This window comes from Lentinula edodes (assembly GCF_021015755.1).
Source record: "Lentinula edodes strain Le(Bin) 0899 ss11 chromosome Unknown C8R40scaffold_7, whole genome shotgun sequence".
In the NCBI taxonomy this organism is placed as follows: Eukaryota; Fungi; Basidiomycota; class Agaricomycetes; order Agaricales; family Omphalotaceae; genus Lentinula; species Lentinula edodes.
Window position 1 is genome coordinate 689,498 of NW_025764313.1, and position 17,613 is coordinate 707,110.

The following is a 17,613-nucleotide window of genomic DNA, read 5'->3' on the forward strand; positions in this document are numbered from 1 at the left end:
GCACTCGGGGCTGTAGTCATAACGAGTCGCACTCGCAGAACAGCATGAACCTGCTCACACCCCGAGTAGCACTCCTCATGCGGTCCACTCGCCTAGGCACCTAGGCTTCTTTCCAGTGCCGTGATTGGTACTGAGGATTCCCCTATGGACTACCTTCACCCTCCAATGACGCTAGTGGGTGAGGTAGATAAAGCGACATTGTTCTCGACGCATTTAACAAAGCTGATGATTCCTACGGGGAAGATGAAAATCCGGGACGTGGAGATGTTTGATCATTCCTCTTCGGCTTACGACCGCTCGAACCTTCTCTATGATATCCGTCCTTATAATAAACGTATCACTGCTTTTGATTATGACCTGAACCTGACCTGAACTCCACTGAACCTATTCGAGTTCCCATCGTGGCTGTGTCCGGGGATCTCCCGGTGGTCGTTCGGATGGTCCTTTGTCAACTCCATTCGAGGAGACTGAGTTTTAGTGGTCAGCATGATCATTTCAGTCAGCGTAACAGCCGGCGTAACAGCCGTAGCCATCGCGCCCATCTTTCCGACTACGAAGACGACGCCGGCTCGTCCAGTGTGGTCGTCGATATCGAATCTGACAACTCCGACTCTAGCGAGTCTGTCGAGTTGATGTCTTCCACGACCATGACGATGTTAAGCGGTGCTCAGCGCAGTACTGAGTTCGTTTATTCAGGTGTCGGATCCATAGGGGGTGTGAAAAAGAAACTCAGTGGAGTTAAGCTTACTCTGAACTACAGACGGAGCTAGTCTTCAAGCCAGAGGAGGTCTACAACTACTCGTCCTTCGTCTTCTGTTGGTGGTGGTCTTTCTGTCTCTAGTAGATTCTGTGCTTCATCTAGACCTGCCCCCGGCCTACACCTCGGGCTAACGCCGAGACCTTCTGCTCGTCAGACCCTGAGAGCTGGTGTACAGAATAGCCATAACAGCAATAACACCCCTTCTAGATCCCGCGCCACTGCTTCTTCAAGGCCCGTGCTTACAGTGCGAACGTCTTTGAGTGGTGTGTCGACAAGGTTGACTTTGCCGATTGCAACCGCCACTCCGAGTTCCCTTGTTTTGTCGATTTCGTCGTTCAGTGCCAGTGGGAGCGGGTCTAGGGAGGTCTAGGTCTGGTTCGGTTGGATTTGGGTTTTTGGAATTCTTCTACCGCTGCTGACGTTCCTGAGTTGTTTGGGATGGGGTATGGACAAAGTGAGCTTAGATCATGCGAATCCCAGCCAAGCACTACGGCGGGAGTAGATAAATGGCACATTAGGCTACTCGCTTGTGCGGTTATTCCTCGTAAACCTCGCTTCGGCGAAGATAACTTCGACCGCTTGCCCTTCTTTGCGCTACAGTACTTTGCGAAAAGGTTTGCTTGTATGGATTTTTTACTCATACGCAACTGTTTGCTTTCCAGAAAATATCCTCTTGTATTCGGCGCTCCATGTGAGGTACTTTAGCTTCCTGTGTGTCAAGTCATACTGGGAGACTTATTGTTGAGCAGCAATTGGATATCGAAGCATTATACTTCAAGTTTTTTAACATCTTCCTGTCCATACACAAAATGGCACAACGGTGTAGGTGCTTCAGAAACGACAGCAAACAACATATACTTCTTCCTCGACTGCGCTTGCAGCTCATGTGGGCCTTGCTGATGCCGAAGACGCTGGGCCTCCAAAACTGAACAGCGAGACAGCATTTTGCCTCTCCATGGAGAGGTCATTCTACAACGGAGTCAAACGCCTAATGTTCAAGGTGAGCCATACTCATACTACAACTCGCATTTCTAAAAGTTCATGCGTTTGCATAGACCACACCCATTCTACCGAAGACCAATACAGATACACATGATGATGAGGAGATCTTGCGCGACTACCCTGTCGAATCCTCTCATACCAATGACGCTGAACTCGTGGAATTTGTTGGACATGATGAGGGCGACCATCCATTCCGGGTCGCAATTACGATGAGGCTTTCCACCTATTTAAACAAGGCTTCCTGGACAGAGACTGGACAGCCGGTGATTCTCTGGCCACTTCTCTAACTCCTGCAGTCGTTGAAACCTATTCAAATATGATATTTGATTCCGACGCAGACGACTCAGCTTATGACGGTTCTAAGGCTATTGTTGATGCTGGCGACGAAATGGTTTGTCTATCGTCAAGCTTGAACGTTCCCCCAGGAATAGACTCAATATGAAGGAACCTGCTGGAATCCCTCTGGGAGAAGGGGGGTAGGTAGCACTTACCAGACAAACGTCTCTTGCTCGTTCTCCGGAAATATCGGGGAGCTGTAAGCTGGCAGTGTAAGAATAAGAGGCGTTAACGCCTGAGGCTGTAAGGTAATAATAAACGAAGTCACATGCCTTTGGGGCGCTAAAACACGCGGCTAATTTCCCCGCGTAGAAATTCAATACTTTAACGGTCTAATCAACGGAAGCGTCGTTTTCGTCGCTATTTGAGGAATGTTTGAGCTCGCACGAGGGATTATTAGGTGGACACAGGTACAACCCTGAAACCAGCGGTCGTACCCTATAGAAAGAACTAGATTTGACAAGCGACGGTAGAGTGGGGGGAGGACGACATTGACAAGGAAGTAAACGACAGTAACGATGCGCATGCGCCTGCAAGGAGAAGACGATGATATGTCGCAGGACTCAATCTGAGGGTGTTACGGTTGGTCGTTTATGTCTTACTTGTATTGTAATTACAGCAGAACAGAGTGAAATGATAATCACTAGATGGTGAAATATATATTGAGAATACGTAGGTTCAAAGATCAGATAATTGATATAAACAACCATAGCAACATATAGTGTTCAGGTCTACAGCATACCTCTGCCAAAAATGAGGAATACAAGGCAATCAGTTCAAGGATCTCCTGACTTTATGAGTCTTTCCAAAATATATCAGTGCATACAGTACATGAAGCCTCAAACTGCAAACAAATCTTTTCCTAATTGCAGCAACTCGCCGCATGCACCGGAGCCTGGACATTCATGTCCCAGTTTGGAAACGCGGAAACCTATCAAGCAAATATTATCACCGTTCACAAGCACATTCTCAGGTGACAGGTTGCCATGTACTATCCCAAAAAGGTGCAGTTTTTCAGCCTTCTTGAGGAGCTGATATTTCCTGAGAGGACCAACTATCAGATCGCTACTGAATATATTGAGATCAGAACATACCTTTTATTATCCAATACATCGAAGCTGAGCAATTTCTCACCCTCGTAGCTGAGAAGAAGCGCTATTGCACCTGATCCATTGTAGGTACCGTAGTAACGGGGAGTGAGATTAAATGCAGGATCTTTTTCAGCTAGATGTTGATAGATATTTGCCTCTTCGAGGATCGCCTTTCCTCCTTCACTGACGTCACCTTCATTTTCCCGGTCCCAATCGGCAAGCTTGACTGCAATGCGGACTGGGTCGACCTCAAAATCAAGTCCCTCCATGATTAGGTCCCCGCTCCATACAATGTGGGTAGCGGACTCGGAGATTTGCTTCTCTAGGATGGTTCCTGCATGCCGAACCACGATAGGGGCGGAGCGCAAGACACCCTCGGTTTCAGGGCCAATCAAATGAGGAAGGATGTCAAGATGTGAAGTAATGGTTCCTGGTTCTAACGACAAACTTGAGGGGCCAGATGTAGCTTTAACTTCAGGTACACTAGAGTGAGATGAGAGTGGGGCTGTGAAGCTTGAACTAGCAATAGAACCAGTACTGGACCACAAAGAAGAGCTGCCAGTACTAGAACTTTCACTTGCGGTACTAGAGAAGGATTCGTGAGTAGACGATTTCCGATGAGTACGAATGACTGGATGTCTAAGAGTCTTCGGCTTGAGGACAGATCCGTCGGACAAATTGATGACACGGAGAAATTTGCTGAACTTGCTAGAATGCAGAAGTGGTGCCTTGCAATAAAATCCTAGATGTATTTCCTGTATTTTGTCTTGTAAGTAAGTACAATCTTTCGAAAGATGATAACATTGATCACATACATCAGCTAAAATCTTGATATTCTTATGCTGACGGCTCCGTTTGGATTGTGATTTGGAACCACCATCTGAAGATCTTTTGCTACTAGATCTGGTTGTGCGCTTGTACCAATCGCTGCCAGACGTACTGGCCTGTGACCCGGGCGCGCCGCCAGTACCTGCTCCTCCACCTGGAGGAGGAGGCGAAGGGGGGGGGTGGATGCCGACGAGGAGGGCTAGGTAGATGTCGAATGCTAACTTTCTTCTTCCTCTTCTTCACCTTTGAGGACTTTTTGGGCTTATACTCGTCATCATCACTTTCCTTTTCAAATTCAGTGTCACCGTCAAAGTTGTCGTTGGTATCACCCTCATCGCGACTTTGATCTGGAGGAGTAGGAACGTTGTCAAGGTCCTGGATGTTATCGTCATCTTTGTTGGATGCAGTAGCAACGTGGACGTTGTTGTTGTCTTTGTTGGCAATGGGCTCTTGAGGCTGGATCGTTGTATGAACTTTGACAGCTTGATATGGGTCTACAAATTTTGTAGGATATTCCGCTTGGCGAGCGATTGCATCATGAAACGCTGCTACTAACCACGCCGCGCGAAGTATTACATACCCCTCTTGAGTTGGTTCAAGCAGAGGAGAAAGTGTTAAACATCCATTGTGTCGGAAACGCTGCAACAAAAAGCAAGTGTTGTAGGAAGTTAAGGCGCCAAACGTGAGATCATGGCGAGTCATCTGGGAAAAAGCCTTATGCAAATATCAATTACTTCATGAAACAAGAGAGACAGCTTGAGCATACTTGTACTAATTCATTCCGGGCAGTGAGTACCCACTTCATAACCTTCTCTAGTTTGATTTTTGGTTCCAACTGCGCAAAGAATTTCGTTTTGAGCAGTTTCTCCATTTCGGGATAAACTGTATTGTAGAATGTTCCACCGTGCGGTCTGGATTTCTTCTTCTTTTCAGTGGCAGGTTCGTTGACTGGAGAGGTTGGTTGGGGATCTAGTTTGAGATGCCAGTTCCCCCTTGGTATAATCCCAACGACCCGCTTAATTTCTTCCTGGATGCGATCTAATCCAGCTTCTGTATCTTCTACCTTGTCCATGCCAAAAGAGTGTACACTATCTGGAGGCACAACAGCTCGTTTCTTTCTCTTCATCACTCGATGAGATTCAGCAAAAACCTCACAACCTGCACAGTCTGCCTCTGGCCAGATGACAATGTTCAGGTGCATAAGGAGGAGGAGGGTTAGGTATAACATAGGTTCTCCGATTAGCGTATTTTTATTCTCTAGATTCTGTAAAATCCCCATGTATGCTGGGCTGAGATCTGGATATTTGCTCTCTAGGAGGGGAAAGATGGGAGGATATTGCGACGAGTCTGTGTAATCTGTTGCCAAGATAGCAGTGTTTGGTTTGACCCCAATCAACAGATCTGCTTTTGTTTCTCTCTCGCGGCTGAAAACACACCCGAGAAGGGCCCAATGCCCAGTTTTGCTCATTTGAGTTGTTGAGAGTGGGAGCAGCAGGAGCGCAGCGAGGTCAGATATGACCCTAATGATGGATTTTTCCGCATCTACGGTGCCTTCTTCGTATGTACCATCGAAATGATAGATATCACGAAGTAGATTTTGCCAACGATATTGGAGAGAGTAGCTATGCCTGTCATTGAAGAAATCGACAGCTTCCTTCCTGGCAAGAAGCTGTTGAAGGAAGGGTATAGTGACGTCTGATAAAAGATTCGCGACGGGTTGGGTAGAGCCTTCTTCGTTTGTAGTTGAATCTGCTACATCCTCGTCCTGCTTCGTTGAATTTTTTTCGTGTTTGCCTTCGGAATCACTGGGAGGAGGCATAAAAGAAAAGGAAAGGAGGCCGAGGGTCATACGTGAAATTTTAATCCTCTCAGGAAGGTGAAGAGCGTATAAGGATGGACTGATAGTAGAAGAAGACGGCATGCGGTCTGACTCCTGGAATCTAACAGCAGAAGTCCAATCCAGGATTCTTCCACTGGCTTTTTGGAAGTCACTTTTTGAAGACATCTGGCCCCTGAAGCCCAATCAAAACCCACTCTGGGAGATCCTGTGATAAGAAGAATGAGAGTGTAACTGATTGCTTAGATTATCATAAACGGAAAGTTGCAACAATGCTCAAATATAACCAAACAATACTTGAGTGAGGATTCCGATGTATCATCCGGCATCCAATATCCGACTCAATTAAATATATCGAGCCTGCTCTAAATGCACTTCAACACATTGTTCAATATTCAACGTTGTGCCATACAGGTATTTCAGCAATTTCTATATTCTTTTTAACGACTTTCTCAAGTAGTTGAATTCATGCTAACGTAGCCTGATATTACGACGCAGGAAATTGACGACAAGGATGATCCTGTGTTTCCTTCAACTATCGTGAACCAACATCCCTCTTTACTCTATTGCACTTGCGAATCGAGCAGTAGAATCTGCCAGTTCAATTGAAGCCTTCGCGGGATCATGACTTAAGAGAAGATCTTTTACCAAGCCCAAGTCGATCTCAAAAACGCACTCGAGGTACGCTGATTCTTCCACGCATGAGTTTCCGTCCTTATGAACTATGCAGAATGCTATGACCAACATCAACTCCAGCCAAGGCTTCAAAAAGTCGAACTTCGGAATGTTGGTCATTATTAACGTCGGCTCCATTCAAATGCGTCTCGTAGGTGCCATTTGAGCTCATAATTCCAGGGCATCCAGGGCATCCCGAGGAGCAATTCCATCTTCAGCAAGGGTGAACTGTGATAGTATCTGGGTCTCTGTGATCTGGACCTTCATCATCAGGATTGGCTGTCTTCTTCCCGTATGGCACATGTTGAAAAATATTGTCAGCATTAGGGGCTCCTCCGAAAGGAGCCGATAGCATTATGTCTGCTAATTGAAGTTCACGAGGAAGTATATTGACATGCGATATTCACCTCTACCGCCATGTACTGAGCTAACTCGTGCATGGACTTCTCTCTCGCTCTCACCTCCAGGCCAACTTCAATTCCCTTCAGGAGATGTTGGGATTACAGCTACAATGTCACGTTTGATTGTAAGTAGCATTACATCCCCAAAACACGTTTTTAGTTGACAATGCGCATTCCTCCCATTCGTTGTTGTGCTGAGTAGACGACCAGATGAGAGTGAAGTTGCTCAATTTCTAGCGTATTCAGTTTTGCTGTTCTTTTCTTTGATCTGGAATTATATGAGGGAAGGGGGACACTTTGATTCACGATCGCGGTTCCTGACGTACGCAAATTCGACGAGACCCAGTGGCTTACTTTTTCTAACTTGTTAGTAGGAGAATCGGTAGATCATTACACATTACATAACTAATTGAATAGTATTTACCGTTGTTTGTTGTTCGTTCCGATTTTCTTTTTATAATCCTAACACTACCAGTTGAAGATGAATAATCGTTGGGCTGAGTGGGATAAGGTAAAATATTCAATTGAAATAGATGAAGCTACTCAAAGTTCAACAGGAAGTACTGGCTCAGACCGCTAGGAAGATCCCTTTATCTGCGGCAGAACGTTCACGAAAATACCGGTATCAACTTATTCTATCATTTTTACAAAATAGATACTCACAAACGCATAAGACAGAACAAGGCGCTCGCAAAAGCAAAAGGCGGAGGTGCAGAGAACGATAAGAGAAGCTGGGTCAAACGAAACAAATTTGAGCGGAAGATTCACTTCGGTTCTCCCCCTGAAACTGAACTCCCTGCCATTGAATCCCCATGTCCTTCCTCGAATTCCGTTTTTGACATTGAACTGGTCACGCCTCTCACTATCAACAAGATATTCTCCGAGTTGCGGGTCAAAGGGTACCAGATTCAAGGCCTTCAAGAGAGCTTTATGCTTAGTCCTTTGGCAGCAGTGCAGGAGAACATCCACTGTTATAGACCATGTGAGTATGTACACTCGAGTGCTCTTTATGTTTGATGCCTTACAGTAATTCTTGTGAGACAAGTATTTCCTGGAATTTCGGCTAATAGTGAAGATAGTATATTCCCTGTAGTCCAGTTCACCTTTCCGGGAGCAGTTGCCTTCGAGCGGTATTTTGATCAAAATCAATTCCCTGCTACAAGGTCAAGTCTCACATCACAGCTTAGATACCCCCTTTGCTTCTCTCGGAGGACATTGGATTATCAGCCGGTTTCTGATCTCCTAGACACTATCTATGTTCTTTCCAAAGGTAAACAGTTCATCTGATTTGATTGGCAGCCTTAGTTAAGCTTCTTATTAGCTGTGACATCAAGATCTACCCCGTCAGACCTTGAGGTAAAACAATCCTGGGTGTATGCTGGCTGGAGCTAATAGCATGTCAGGCCTCAATTCATAGTCTTGAGGAAGCTGTTCAGCGAAGTGATCACGGAGCATTGATCAAAAATTTGGCTTCAATCAATAAAATCTTCTCATCTGTGCCACCTTTGAAAGGTGCAGATGCTAGCTGCTATTTTCGCTTACTTCAAGAAATCTATGGACGTTGCCTAAAACCCAACCATACACTGCTCAAATCAGGACGTGATAACACTGTATATGGAGAATTGATGCCGATCTTCCTTGAACGCCTATTCAACGAGGCCAATCTAGTGGAGGATTCTGTTTTCTTAGATTTGGGTAGTGGAGCTGGGAACACGGTTGCACAGGCTGCACTAACCCACAGATGTAGATCATTTGGTATCGAGATCCGCCGAGATGTAGCAGCCATTGCGGAGACTATGGTTCGAACAGCCATTGTAAGAAGCGAGATTTGGGGTATTCCCATTGGAAAAATGGAGGTTGTCTGTGGAGATATGCTTCAAAGTGCAGAGGTAATTGAATGGATAAATACGGCCGATCTTGTTCTGGTCAATAACCGGATTTTTCCTTCATCTCGTGTGTTTTGTGTTTTATTCTACTCTCAAATTTGTTCCTAACAATTCATGATCCACAGTTAACGAGAAGATCAAGAACCTAATAAAGACCATGAAACTTGGCGCAGTACTCATCTCTCTGGTATCGTTTCAGCTTTGTGGGGTCAATCGCTCCGGCGCAGCTCGAAAAGGAACCGACGTAAGTTCACAGGTCTTGAACATATGCGTCCCTTATTAGTGGTCTTAGGATGTGGGTGCGATGTTTGAAGTCCGTCAAAGTCATTATTCCTCGGATGATATATCGTGGTCGAGTAAGGGAGGGAATTATTATGTCCATACGAAAATCCGGTAGATTAAATGTGTACGCAAGGGTTTCTGCCTCGGTCGATTTTTGAAGGAACATAGTCGGTGGATGGCGCTAAGGGTGTTTGCTTCTGATGTTGGACTGGAGTCAAGTTTTGCTGTGACGGTAAATAAGAGTTAACTGCGGGCTATGCACGGATACACACATTCGAACGCCTTCTTTCTTTATTTGACTGATCTCGCCTTCGCCTGATTTCCTTCACGACTCGCCAGCCATGCAGGTGCTATTAGAAGTCACCGAGGTCTGACAGTTAGCAAGTTCAACGTACGAAGAATTGTTGTAAAGCTATGTACTACAATGAGAAGCTACAGAAATATTCATCCCTTCAGCTAGAAGATAATGGAACCTTCAAAACAAAACAAGTTCGAAGTGTGCCTGCACATCAAAAATGTCCAGGTAGAATAGACGCAAGCAAGGTGACTATACTATCTCAACAATCTTTGGCTTCTTCTTGCCTGTTGGCACTCCAGGTACTTGAAGGTCTCTTTCTCTTCGTCAACGATGACTGGAAAAGGGCCTCGTTCCGAGGTACTCACCTTCCTTGCTCAAAGCTATCTTATTCAGGACTGGAAGAGTCACTAAGTAGGATTCGTCCTTATGGTGACTTTGTCGAGAGTGCAGTTAGGTAAGCAAGGACTGAAGATATTAATAGGTTCAATATTCCACCACACCTATTCAAGTATGAGAATCACTCACCTTGCAGGAATAATAATGGTCTCCTCCAATTGTCGAGTGAGTTTTGCGCTCAGCTTTTCCAGAAGATTTCGTTTCTCGCCACCAAGTGGTGTACTCTCTGCTTCGAGGGTATTCAGTTGATACAGAGGACGGAGCAGAAGAACAATACCTGCATGTGGTGCGTTCTCGGTGAGAGGAAAGGGCGGCGGTGTCGATGAACGTGGTTTGATGCCTAACTAGACCTTAGCAACTCGGGTTGAACGTTCGGTGTCGGCTGTATTCTTCGTTGAGGCACAAGGCCTTCGCCACGACCATACGTGATAACAGCGGAGAAATCAACCAGGAAAGAGACATCTTGCGCTATTATATTAGAGCAACGAACGAATTTAGCGTCAAAGGCATGAACCTTACGCATACGCTGTAGTGCTCCCCCCTTTGCGGAAGTCGAAAGACGCAAAATGAAGCGGAAAGACAGAGAACGTAGAACCCGTGTTGGTAGGCAATCTCTACATTTCCGTTGACAGTATAGTTACGTTGTCGTCCTAACATAATCTCGCGTCCGTTGCTTGTTTCCGGGGAGCTGGTTGGTCTTCGTTCTAGACCACGAAGAATATGAGTAACGGTAAGACATGGACAAACCATGTAGATGTACGATTTAGGAACACGGATCCTTTCCTCCCACCGCCTGCCCCAGTCAAAGATCAATACCATAGTCGGGTTCTCATGCCGACAGGCGCAATCGTGAATGAAACTTTTAGGTGACTTCGGAAGGCAAGTGGCCGCCGTAGAGTCGTAGATAAGTTGGACCAGTAGCTATTAGCGTCGACATTGCTATATGGGAGTTCCGTATCCTCATCTAAGATGGAGAGAGGAAAATGAAAAACTATTAGGAAGCAGTCAGACGTTAAGGGACTTACCTCCAGGTTACACACGGCGATACAATTGCCCCTACAATCTCGAACCCTTGTACTCAATTTCCTTCCACCCCTTGCGGTTATCGCTTCGTCCTGATTAGTGGCCATGATGGTGTAGAGGCCTTCTTCCTTTAGAGCCTCGATGGCTTGCGATCCAGAGTAGTCGAATTCCCCAGTTTGACCAATCGACAAACCCCTTGAACCAAGAATGACTGACTTTGGCCCTCGGAATGCGCGTTCTATCCATATTTCCCACAGATCAACGATCGTACTGAATTGCCACTATAGCCATTCGGTATTAGTTATTCTGGCGCTTCGTACGAATATACCGTGCTTGATTTATCTGGACGTCGTTCAGCTGCTCAAGGTAATCATCTGTTTACTTAACTCAACTCGTTATTCAATTTCAGGGATAGTTGGACAACTCCCTCAAACGTCATATCATGCCTGTATCATGCTTTACAATCGCCGTACTCCTTCTTCGGCCTTGGACGCACCAACAACTACATCGAGAACCTTTTTGTAGGGTCAACCATACATCTAGAAAACCACTACATCAACATGGAGGGAGTCAACCCCAATTCAAAAGTCGTCATTTTACCATCAGCTACAGAGGGCGAAGCAAGGAGCGTGAACTTTTTATACGGCCGGGAGATTGGATTCCTTGGGTTACGGTCACCGTTGTGCAGTAAGTACCTGAAAGGAGGAAGGTACTGCATCATGTGCCCGTTCGAAGACTATGGTTTGCCTACGGCGTCGGCAAACCGGCACTTTTGACGGTCACGCAGCGGAACGGCGGAACCTAGCGGAGCTGCGTTCAATAAACTGCCTATCCTCGACGGCTTCTTTCTTTCTTTCTTTCTCGCCTCCATTGTCGCTTTCGCTTTCTCGTTGCTTGAACAATTAACGAAGAATCAAAAAAGCAAAACACTCTTTATCTGAAGAATTTACGATCCATTTTTACGCCCATAGAAGGTAGAATTGACTGGGTACATTATCTATGTCAATAGTAAGCTGCTTTTCTCCCCCGCTACATCGTTGAAACTGACCTTTTCACCAAAGGAATCCCTTTATGTCCACGATTGAAACATAACACGGCGCATATCTTGACTCCGAACCTTTGGATCCGGCGTAAAGAATGGTCGTATCTATTCAACGATGATGAAGGTGAATCTTCGTTAACCGCTAGTGACAACTTACCATCACTTCATTTCCAACCCCTTTTTTTAATGGATCGAACGCTGTTTTGCCACTCAAAAATTGAGCCTTGATGATCCGGTGTACCCGTCATTACCAGAAGCTACTGCCGGTTTGCGAGGGCTCTGGACTGGTTTGACCGTGTCGCTTATGTACTGTGCAGTCCTCGGGACGATATTATGCTTAATGACTGATTGGGAACACGAGGTGGACAGGGTCAGAGCTAGAATGCGAACAGAAGAGCGGCGGGATCATCGGGAGAATGTGGGAACCAATGCCAGTTATGAAACTACTTTTACCGACACATAGTAGCCACGTACAGTGCAGAGAGAAGATTACTGAGGGTATAAAAATATTTTTTGCCTCTACATCATTTTATCTAGTGGGAGGATTGATGTATTTCCTGCAGCTTTCCAAAGATTGCCCTAAATATGGTAATTATCCAGGCAAGGTGTCCAATAATGCTGGTCAGCTTTCACTAGAATGTGTGGAATGAAAACACTGGTGAAAAAGTTGGAAAAAATGTATAAACCACAGGCATGAGGTTGATCGATGACCCGGACAAGCGCAACTGCAGGTCCCAACTATGCGGCGAGGATTCTTTATTATTTTTTTCACTGTCTCGAAGCCTTGTGTAAGATCATCAGCTTCTGAGTTCACGAAATGGAAGATCTTGGCCGCAACTCCGCCAATATATCGTCTCGTTTTCAAATTTGTCACAAGCACGCACACATGAAGACCCGCTTTCTTCGCGCCTACACGCCAACGACCACGACCACAACCAGCAGTGTTCAGCAATATGCAACAACATCCAGACTTTGATTGTCGCAGAGGAAAGCAGTCATCGCGAGCAGCTCCCTATGGCACTAGGCGTACTAGTTCTCAGCTTGATATGGCCTCCGAGTCGTCTCAATCGTCTCACTCTGATTCCCTACATAAAAAAGATAGAGGACACGGCAGCGCTAAAGTACCTGCTTCTGACAACGGCTTGGCATCGTGGGTTATCGATGACATGAAAAAGACATTCAACACCATACATAGGAAACATGGCTCGCTGAAGGAGAGACGAGATCTCAATATTAAGTACCACCACGTCGTTCTTGTCGTTCTCTGACATGACAACTACTACGACACTGAAGTCGGATTGATAGGTATGTCAACAGTGTATAACTAAAAACAAGCCATGCGAAATTCGACCTACCGCCCTCCAATGCGGAAATTGCCCGCCGTACGTCAAATGTACCCGCGTACCAACTCTCAAGAAACTTCGTGTTCTGGATATGATGGACATCTCCGAAGAGCAATATGATTGGCTACTCACTTGGTACAAAAAGACTGCAGAGGAAGAACTTCTCGAGCCTTTAAAGGAATCTCTCAAACTTACTTCTGTGAGAGATCGTGCATTATTCCTCCGAACTATTTCTTTGGCTGACCTTTGTTTCAGGCAAGTGTAACGAGCTCGGCGAAGAATTCCATGGTCTCTCCCAAAAGTCGTTTGCCCCATGCAAGTTTTTGTTTTCCTTCCTCTACTCGTACTTACGATGATCCAATAACAGACCTCCCTTGCTCCGTTAAACAAGTCTCATTCTCACGAAACCGAAAACTCGACTGACACGCAATTCCATAAAATCGGCGACTGTACCGATTATAGAACAGTGAAGTTTGTCCTTGCCACAAACGATGTAACCTATGGATATTCTTTTCCTCGTGAATACTCTTCGGCTTCAATTACTCCCATTTCCACCCAGCCTTCCCCCGCGTCTTACTCTCAGAATCAACAGTTACCCCAGGACAGATTTTTCACTCAGGCCGTTCCTTATTCACCATCGTTGTCGTATCCTTCTCCGTCCCCTCGCTTACTCGCTCCGACCGCTCTGTACAGAACCCCTGATTCCTTCTATCAGGAGTCCAACGAAAACTCCTGCTCCACAAGTGCTCAGTCGTCCGGTGAGTTTCTGAGGCCGTCGCTTCCTTCGTCTCATCTTTTCTTTGTGCTGAACTATGTAATCGCACCTGTAGTAAATCCCAGTCAGTACACTACGGTCACTTAGAGTTGCCATGATCCACGTGCTTACCCAACAATGAGTGAACCCACTCAATCGTCGATAAGTTACGATGAAAGGGCACCTTACATGACAAATCACCAGACTTGCGTGGACACCGAATTTGAATTTGGTGGATACGACCGTGTTTCGAAGAGCGCCCCAGAATCTTTGCACTACCCTGCGCATGGAGCTAGGTATATTCGTTATCCTCTCCTGTGATACGCTCCCTGGCTCGGACAAAGGACTCCTTGAGGGTTCAACGCCTTCTCCCCAATTTCGGAGTTGGAATGAGAATGCAGCTTGGATCGGTGGCCAAACTTCGCATGCATATATGAAACATTCAAGAAACTGACATAATGCAAAAGCTCCTGATATACCATTGGCGACAGGCAAGGGGAATAACTTGTAGGCTAGACGAGTCATTGGCCATTCTAGCATGGCAAACAAAGGCGGTGGCATTACAAGACGCAGCTTCCCACTATATCCTGGATGCTTTCCACTCGCTGCTAACGGAGCTCAAAGCAGCGCAACCAGATCTACGAGTCATAATATCATGGATACCTGGACATCTTGGGTGGAAGGGAACGAGTGAGCGGATGAAGAGGCAAAGAAAGCAGCACACGGATTCTCAAGTTCTCGCTCTTGCTTACCACGGCAACTACACAGACAGCTCCCATGAAGCTAAACGGTAGCTATAAAGACTTTTCGGAGTAAACTCGAGGAACACCATGACAAGATATAGCAGAAATCCCCTCAGTAGCCAGGCATACGGACACTGTCCTTGCTTAATCAAACCCTCGCGGTTAGACGGGTTACCGTCGAGGCCTCCTTATGGAGCCTGATGTAGATCACAGTTTTTTCAACCAAGATACAGGTCCTTGTTTAGTTTGTTAGACTTACTACGGTACAATGTTCACTACATATGCACTGGCACAAAGCCCAAAGAACGAAATTGTCCAGAACTTCGACCACAACAATTGTCGTCAGAAACCGTGTCGGCAAATCAGCTGTTAAAGTCAGCTTTGTCCCTTTCGAAACGTCATATGTTATGATAGCACCTTGGATGAATGTCGAAGCTTCACCGAGTGCAGAGAGTTTGACAAATAGTCCTGTTTTATCAAGAGTTCCCAACTTGTCGAACGTTGCGGTATCACTAATGACCCATCCATCTCAGGGAAAAGGAGAGCCCACAGTCTGATTATTTTCGGGACTTCCTGACGACGTCATGGAGTTAGTTCTCGGTAGTTGGGATAATGAATGGATATATTAGTGACATGAACAGGAGCGGCCAGCTTGATAGCCACATATCCTGCTCCACCTGCGAATTTCCAGCATCGGCCAATTTGAATGTCTTCCTCTATTACAGCAAGTGGTGGGGTTGCTGCATAGAAGTGATCCTGCTGGACACTTTGATGTCCTTGATACGGTGAAAAGCTTTCAAAGAATGTCGGGGAAGTAAGGGCTAACACAATAGCACCATCAGGCCCAAGTGCGAAGTCAGGGGCTTCAAAACAGGAATCGACTGCGGCGTGTGTGGAGAACGTCATAGACATCATCGGACAGTTACCGCAAAATATATGGAAACCATCGGCGTCGCATCGAGGAAACGGTTCATTCATGAAAAATAGCCCATATATCAGGTTGAGAGTCGCGCATACAATGAACGAGAGCCGAGGTGCAAAGCGAGACTGCAAGGAGGAAGAGTGCACTCTTATAATGTCAGAAACCAGGGCAATGATCAAGGACCCGCAGAACTGAAACGAAATTCTGGGTGTGGCAAGATGTAGAAAAGTGGCACGCGAAGACAATTCTAATGATGTATTCTCTTGTGCAGTATCCGGTGCAGTTGTTGTTCGAACAACTGGGGAGCTTTGAAGCTGTGGATCGCTGGTGCGAGGTTGCGCGCGCTGGTAATAGTGAAGTTTAAAATAGAACACCAAAGAATTGGTTTGGACATACATGTAGAAATTTGAGATCTACCAGCGATGAGTCTGCGACCACATTTCGGCGATAATCCAGTTTTTTAGTAGCCATAACTGAGAGGCAGAAACAGACGCGGAACTTGGAAGTGGCGATCGCGATGAAAAAATATTGCGGCACAGTCCGGACCGCCGCGTGATCCATGTCGTTTCGTCGTCTTTGTTCAACTCTTTGTTCTTTCTTTTATATAACTGTAGTGCCATGGCCACCCTTCGCGGTCGACCTTCAAATACAACGCTGCGTACAACCCCATAGGCACAACGTTCATTGCCTTCCCTTCGCTTGAGTCTGTCGACGTCGAAATACTGTAAGCTCGATGTCTTTTAAAGAAACGCTCCATCTTATTTCCCCACCCATAGTATAGTCGCGCTTTACATCAAACATCCAACAGGTCTCATACTCCCGCTTTCTCAAACATGTAAGTCAAATCGTGGATTCTGCTGCGTTAAGTTAGTTCTTAGTCCTAACAGGAATGAGTCGAAGCAATCATCTCTATCGTCCTTTTCTCCACATAATGATCCTGTCGCATCGATTCAATACGTGCTACATACTTCGAGTGTTCAAGCTGAAAGTTCATTTGTTCAAGAGGCCAATGCTTTCAGGTATGACAGAATTTCTAATTCACGAACCACTTCGAATTGTTTCTGAGTAGGGTTGCTCACCAACATCACGTTCAACACAACGCTAACCGTCGTTTCGTCGAACTCGATGTCACCAGGTATTCTCTATCTTCATAGCTTTGAAGACACTAATTTGAGCCTATAGGAGTCATCAATGCTGTCCAGTCGACCATGAAGGGAGAACCGTCGCTATAAACGACATCAAGGCTGCTGGTATAGCCCACGTTCTAAGGTTAAATTATCCCGAATCTTTTGACAAAATGGTTATATTGATCTTATTTCCAGGGTTGATCAAGGTTCTGCTCGGTACGATGAAGCCCAAGCTAAAACTACCAGGTATTATGGGGTCCATCTTCATGGTTGATGCTGATCCTTTGTAGGAGTGCTCACCCAGGTGCTGGTCCTTTAGCATTTCCAATCACACCTTCCTCATCTCTGGACTATGATGTCGATCCTTCTGCCCTTCCCAGATCCAGAAAAGTCAAAAATAAGGACATCTTGGATACATTGGTTCATGTTTTGTACCGACCAGGACATTGATTATCTTCCACATCGTCCCGCGGGGTTTTTGACTCTAGAAGATCACACACTCTTTATCCATGTTAATACGAAGACTCAACAAGAAATCCAAACCATTTCCGCAGTCCGCAACAGTGCACCTGGGGGGCCTTCTGTTATTTCTCGCTGTCTCCTACAGATTTGGAAAGCAGGAGACCATGAATGGCGAACGATTCAGTATGGCGTTGCGGAAGTCATTGAGGGTGAATCACTTGTTCTATCTTTGTGTAAAGGTGGTCTGGAGCCATGTTGGGTTCTTGCCAGTAGTCTCAGGGAAAAGGGTTACAAGTTCTTATCGCAGAAGACTAATCCTACAACTTGAATCAATGCTATCATGGATATGGTGCATGGCGGCCGCTCGGAGTTCATTCACAGTAGCATCACCATCTACATCGGCAA

General features: G+C 45.9%; 6 protein-coding genes across 6 annotated transcripts; 4 read left to right on the forward strand and 2 right to left on the reverse strand.

Annotated features, from left to right (window-relative positions):
- Nucleotides 1–144: 144 nt before the first annotated feature.
- C8R40DRAFT_1067326 (uncharacterized protein) lies at nucleotides 145–2,049 on the forward strand (the record flags this gene model as incomplete). The annotated part of the gene is made up of 7 exons (XM_046225898.1): nucleotides 145–334; nucleotides 394–682; nucleotides 863–1,023; nucleotides 1,263–1,374; nucleotides 1,423–1,451; nucleotides 1,642–1,760; nucleotides 1,816–2,049. The coding sequence occupies 7 exons, from the start codon at nucleotides 145–147 to the stop codon at nucleotides 2,047–2,049; spliced, it is 1,134 nt and encodes a 377-aa protein (XP_046089393.1).
- Nucleotides 2,050–2,937: 888 nt separating this feature from the next.
- On the reverse strand, nucleotides 2,938–6,022 carry C8R40DRAFT_1167720 (uncharacterized protein; the record flags this gene model as incomplete). The annotated part of the gene is made up of 5 exons (XM_046231068.1): nucleotides 2,938–3,139; nucleotides 3,193–3,944; nucleotides 4,005–4,171; nucleotides 4,209–4,731; nucleotides 4,784–6,022. The coding sequence occupies 5 exons, from the start codon at nucleotides 6,020–6,022 to the stop codon at nucleotides 2,938–2,940; spliced, it is 2,883 nt and encodes a 960-aa protein (XP_046089394.1).
- Nucleotides 6,023–8,462: 2,440 nt separating this feature from the next.
- Nucleotides 8,463–9,213, forward strand: C8R40DRAFT_1038825 (histone methylation DOT1; the record flags this gene model as incomplete). Its single annotated transcript, XM_046223781.1, has 3 exons — nucleotides 8,463–8,883; nucleotides 8,942–9,060; nucleotides 9,109–9,213. Coding segments are annotated over 3 exons (645 nt in total), but the record flags the coding sequence as incomplete, so codon positions are not given.
- Nucleotides 9,214–9,423: 210 nt separating this feature from the next.
- C8R40DRAFT_1067329 (uncharacterized protein) lies at nucleotides 9,424–10,922 on the reverse strand (the record flags this gene model as incomplete). The annotated part of the gene is made up of 8 exons (XM_046225899.1): nucleotides 9,424–9,468; nucleotides 9,494–9,510; nucleotides 9,762–9,829; nucleotides 9,922–10,069; nucleotides 10,138–10,406; nucleotides 10,434–10,496; nucleotides 10,553–10,713; nucleotides 10,818–10,922. 8 exons carry the CDS (start codon nucleotides 10,920–10,922, stop codon nucleotides 9,424–9,426), a joined length of 876 nt encoding a protein of 291 aa, XP_046089396.1.
- A 2,372-nt stretch (nucleotides 10,923–13,294) lies between these two features.
- On the forward strand, nucleotides 13,295–14,062 carry C8R40DRAFT_1235373 (uncharacterized protein; the record flags this gene model as incomplete). The annotated part of the gene is made up of 4 exons (XM_046233383.1): nucleotides 13,295–13,399; nucleotides 13,456–13,488; nucleotides 13,568–13,958; nucleotides 14,031–14,062. The coding sequence occupies 4 exons, from the start codon at nucleotides 13,295–13,297 to the stop codon at nucleotides 14,060–14,062; spliced, it is 561 nt and encodes a 186-aa protein (XP_046089397.1).
- Nucleotides 14,063–15,872: 1,810 nt separating this feature from the next.
- C8R40DRAFT_1067331 (uncharacterized protein) lies at nucleotides 15,873–17,536 on the forward strand (the record flags this gene model as incomplete). The annotated part of the gene is made up of 10 exons (XM_046225900.1): nucleotides 15,873–15,966; nucleotides 16,087–16,157; nucleotides 16,234–16,343; nucleotides 16,396–16,454; nucleotides 16,491–16,638; nucleotides 16,802–16,888; nucleotides 16,942–16,962; nucleotides 17,037–17,166; nucleotides 17,354–17,417; nucleotides 17,448–17,536. 10 exons carry the CDS (start codon nucleotides 15,873–15,875, stop codon nucleotides 17,534–17,536), a joined length of 873 nt encoding a protein of 290 aa, XP_046089398.1.
- Nucleotides 17,537–17,613: the final 77 nt, after the last annotated feature.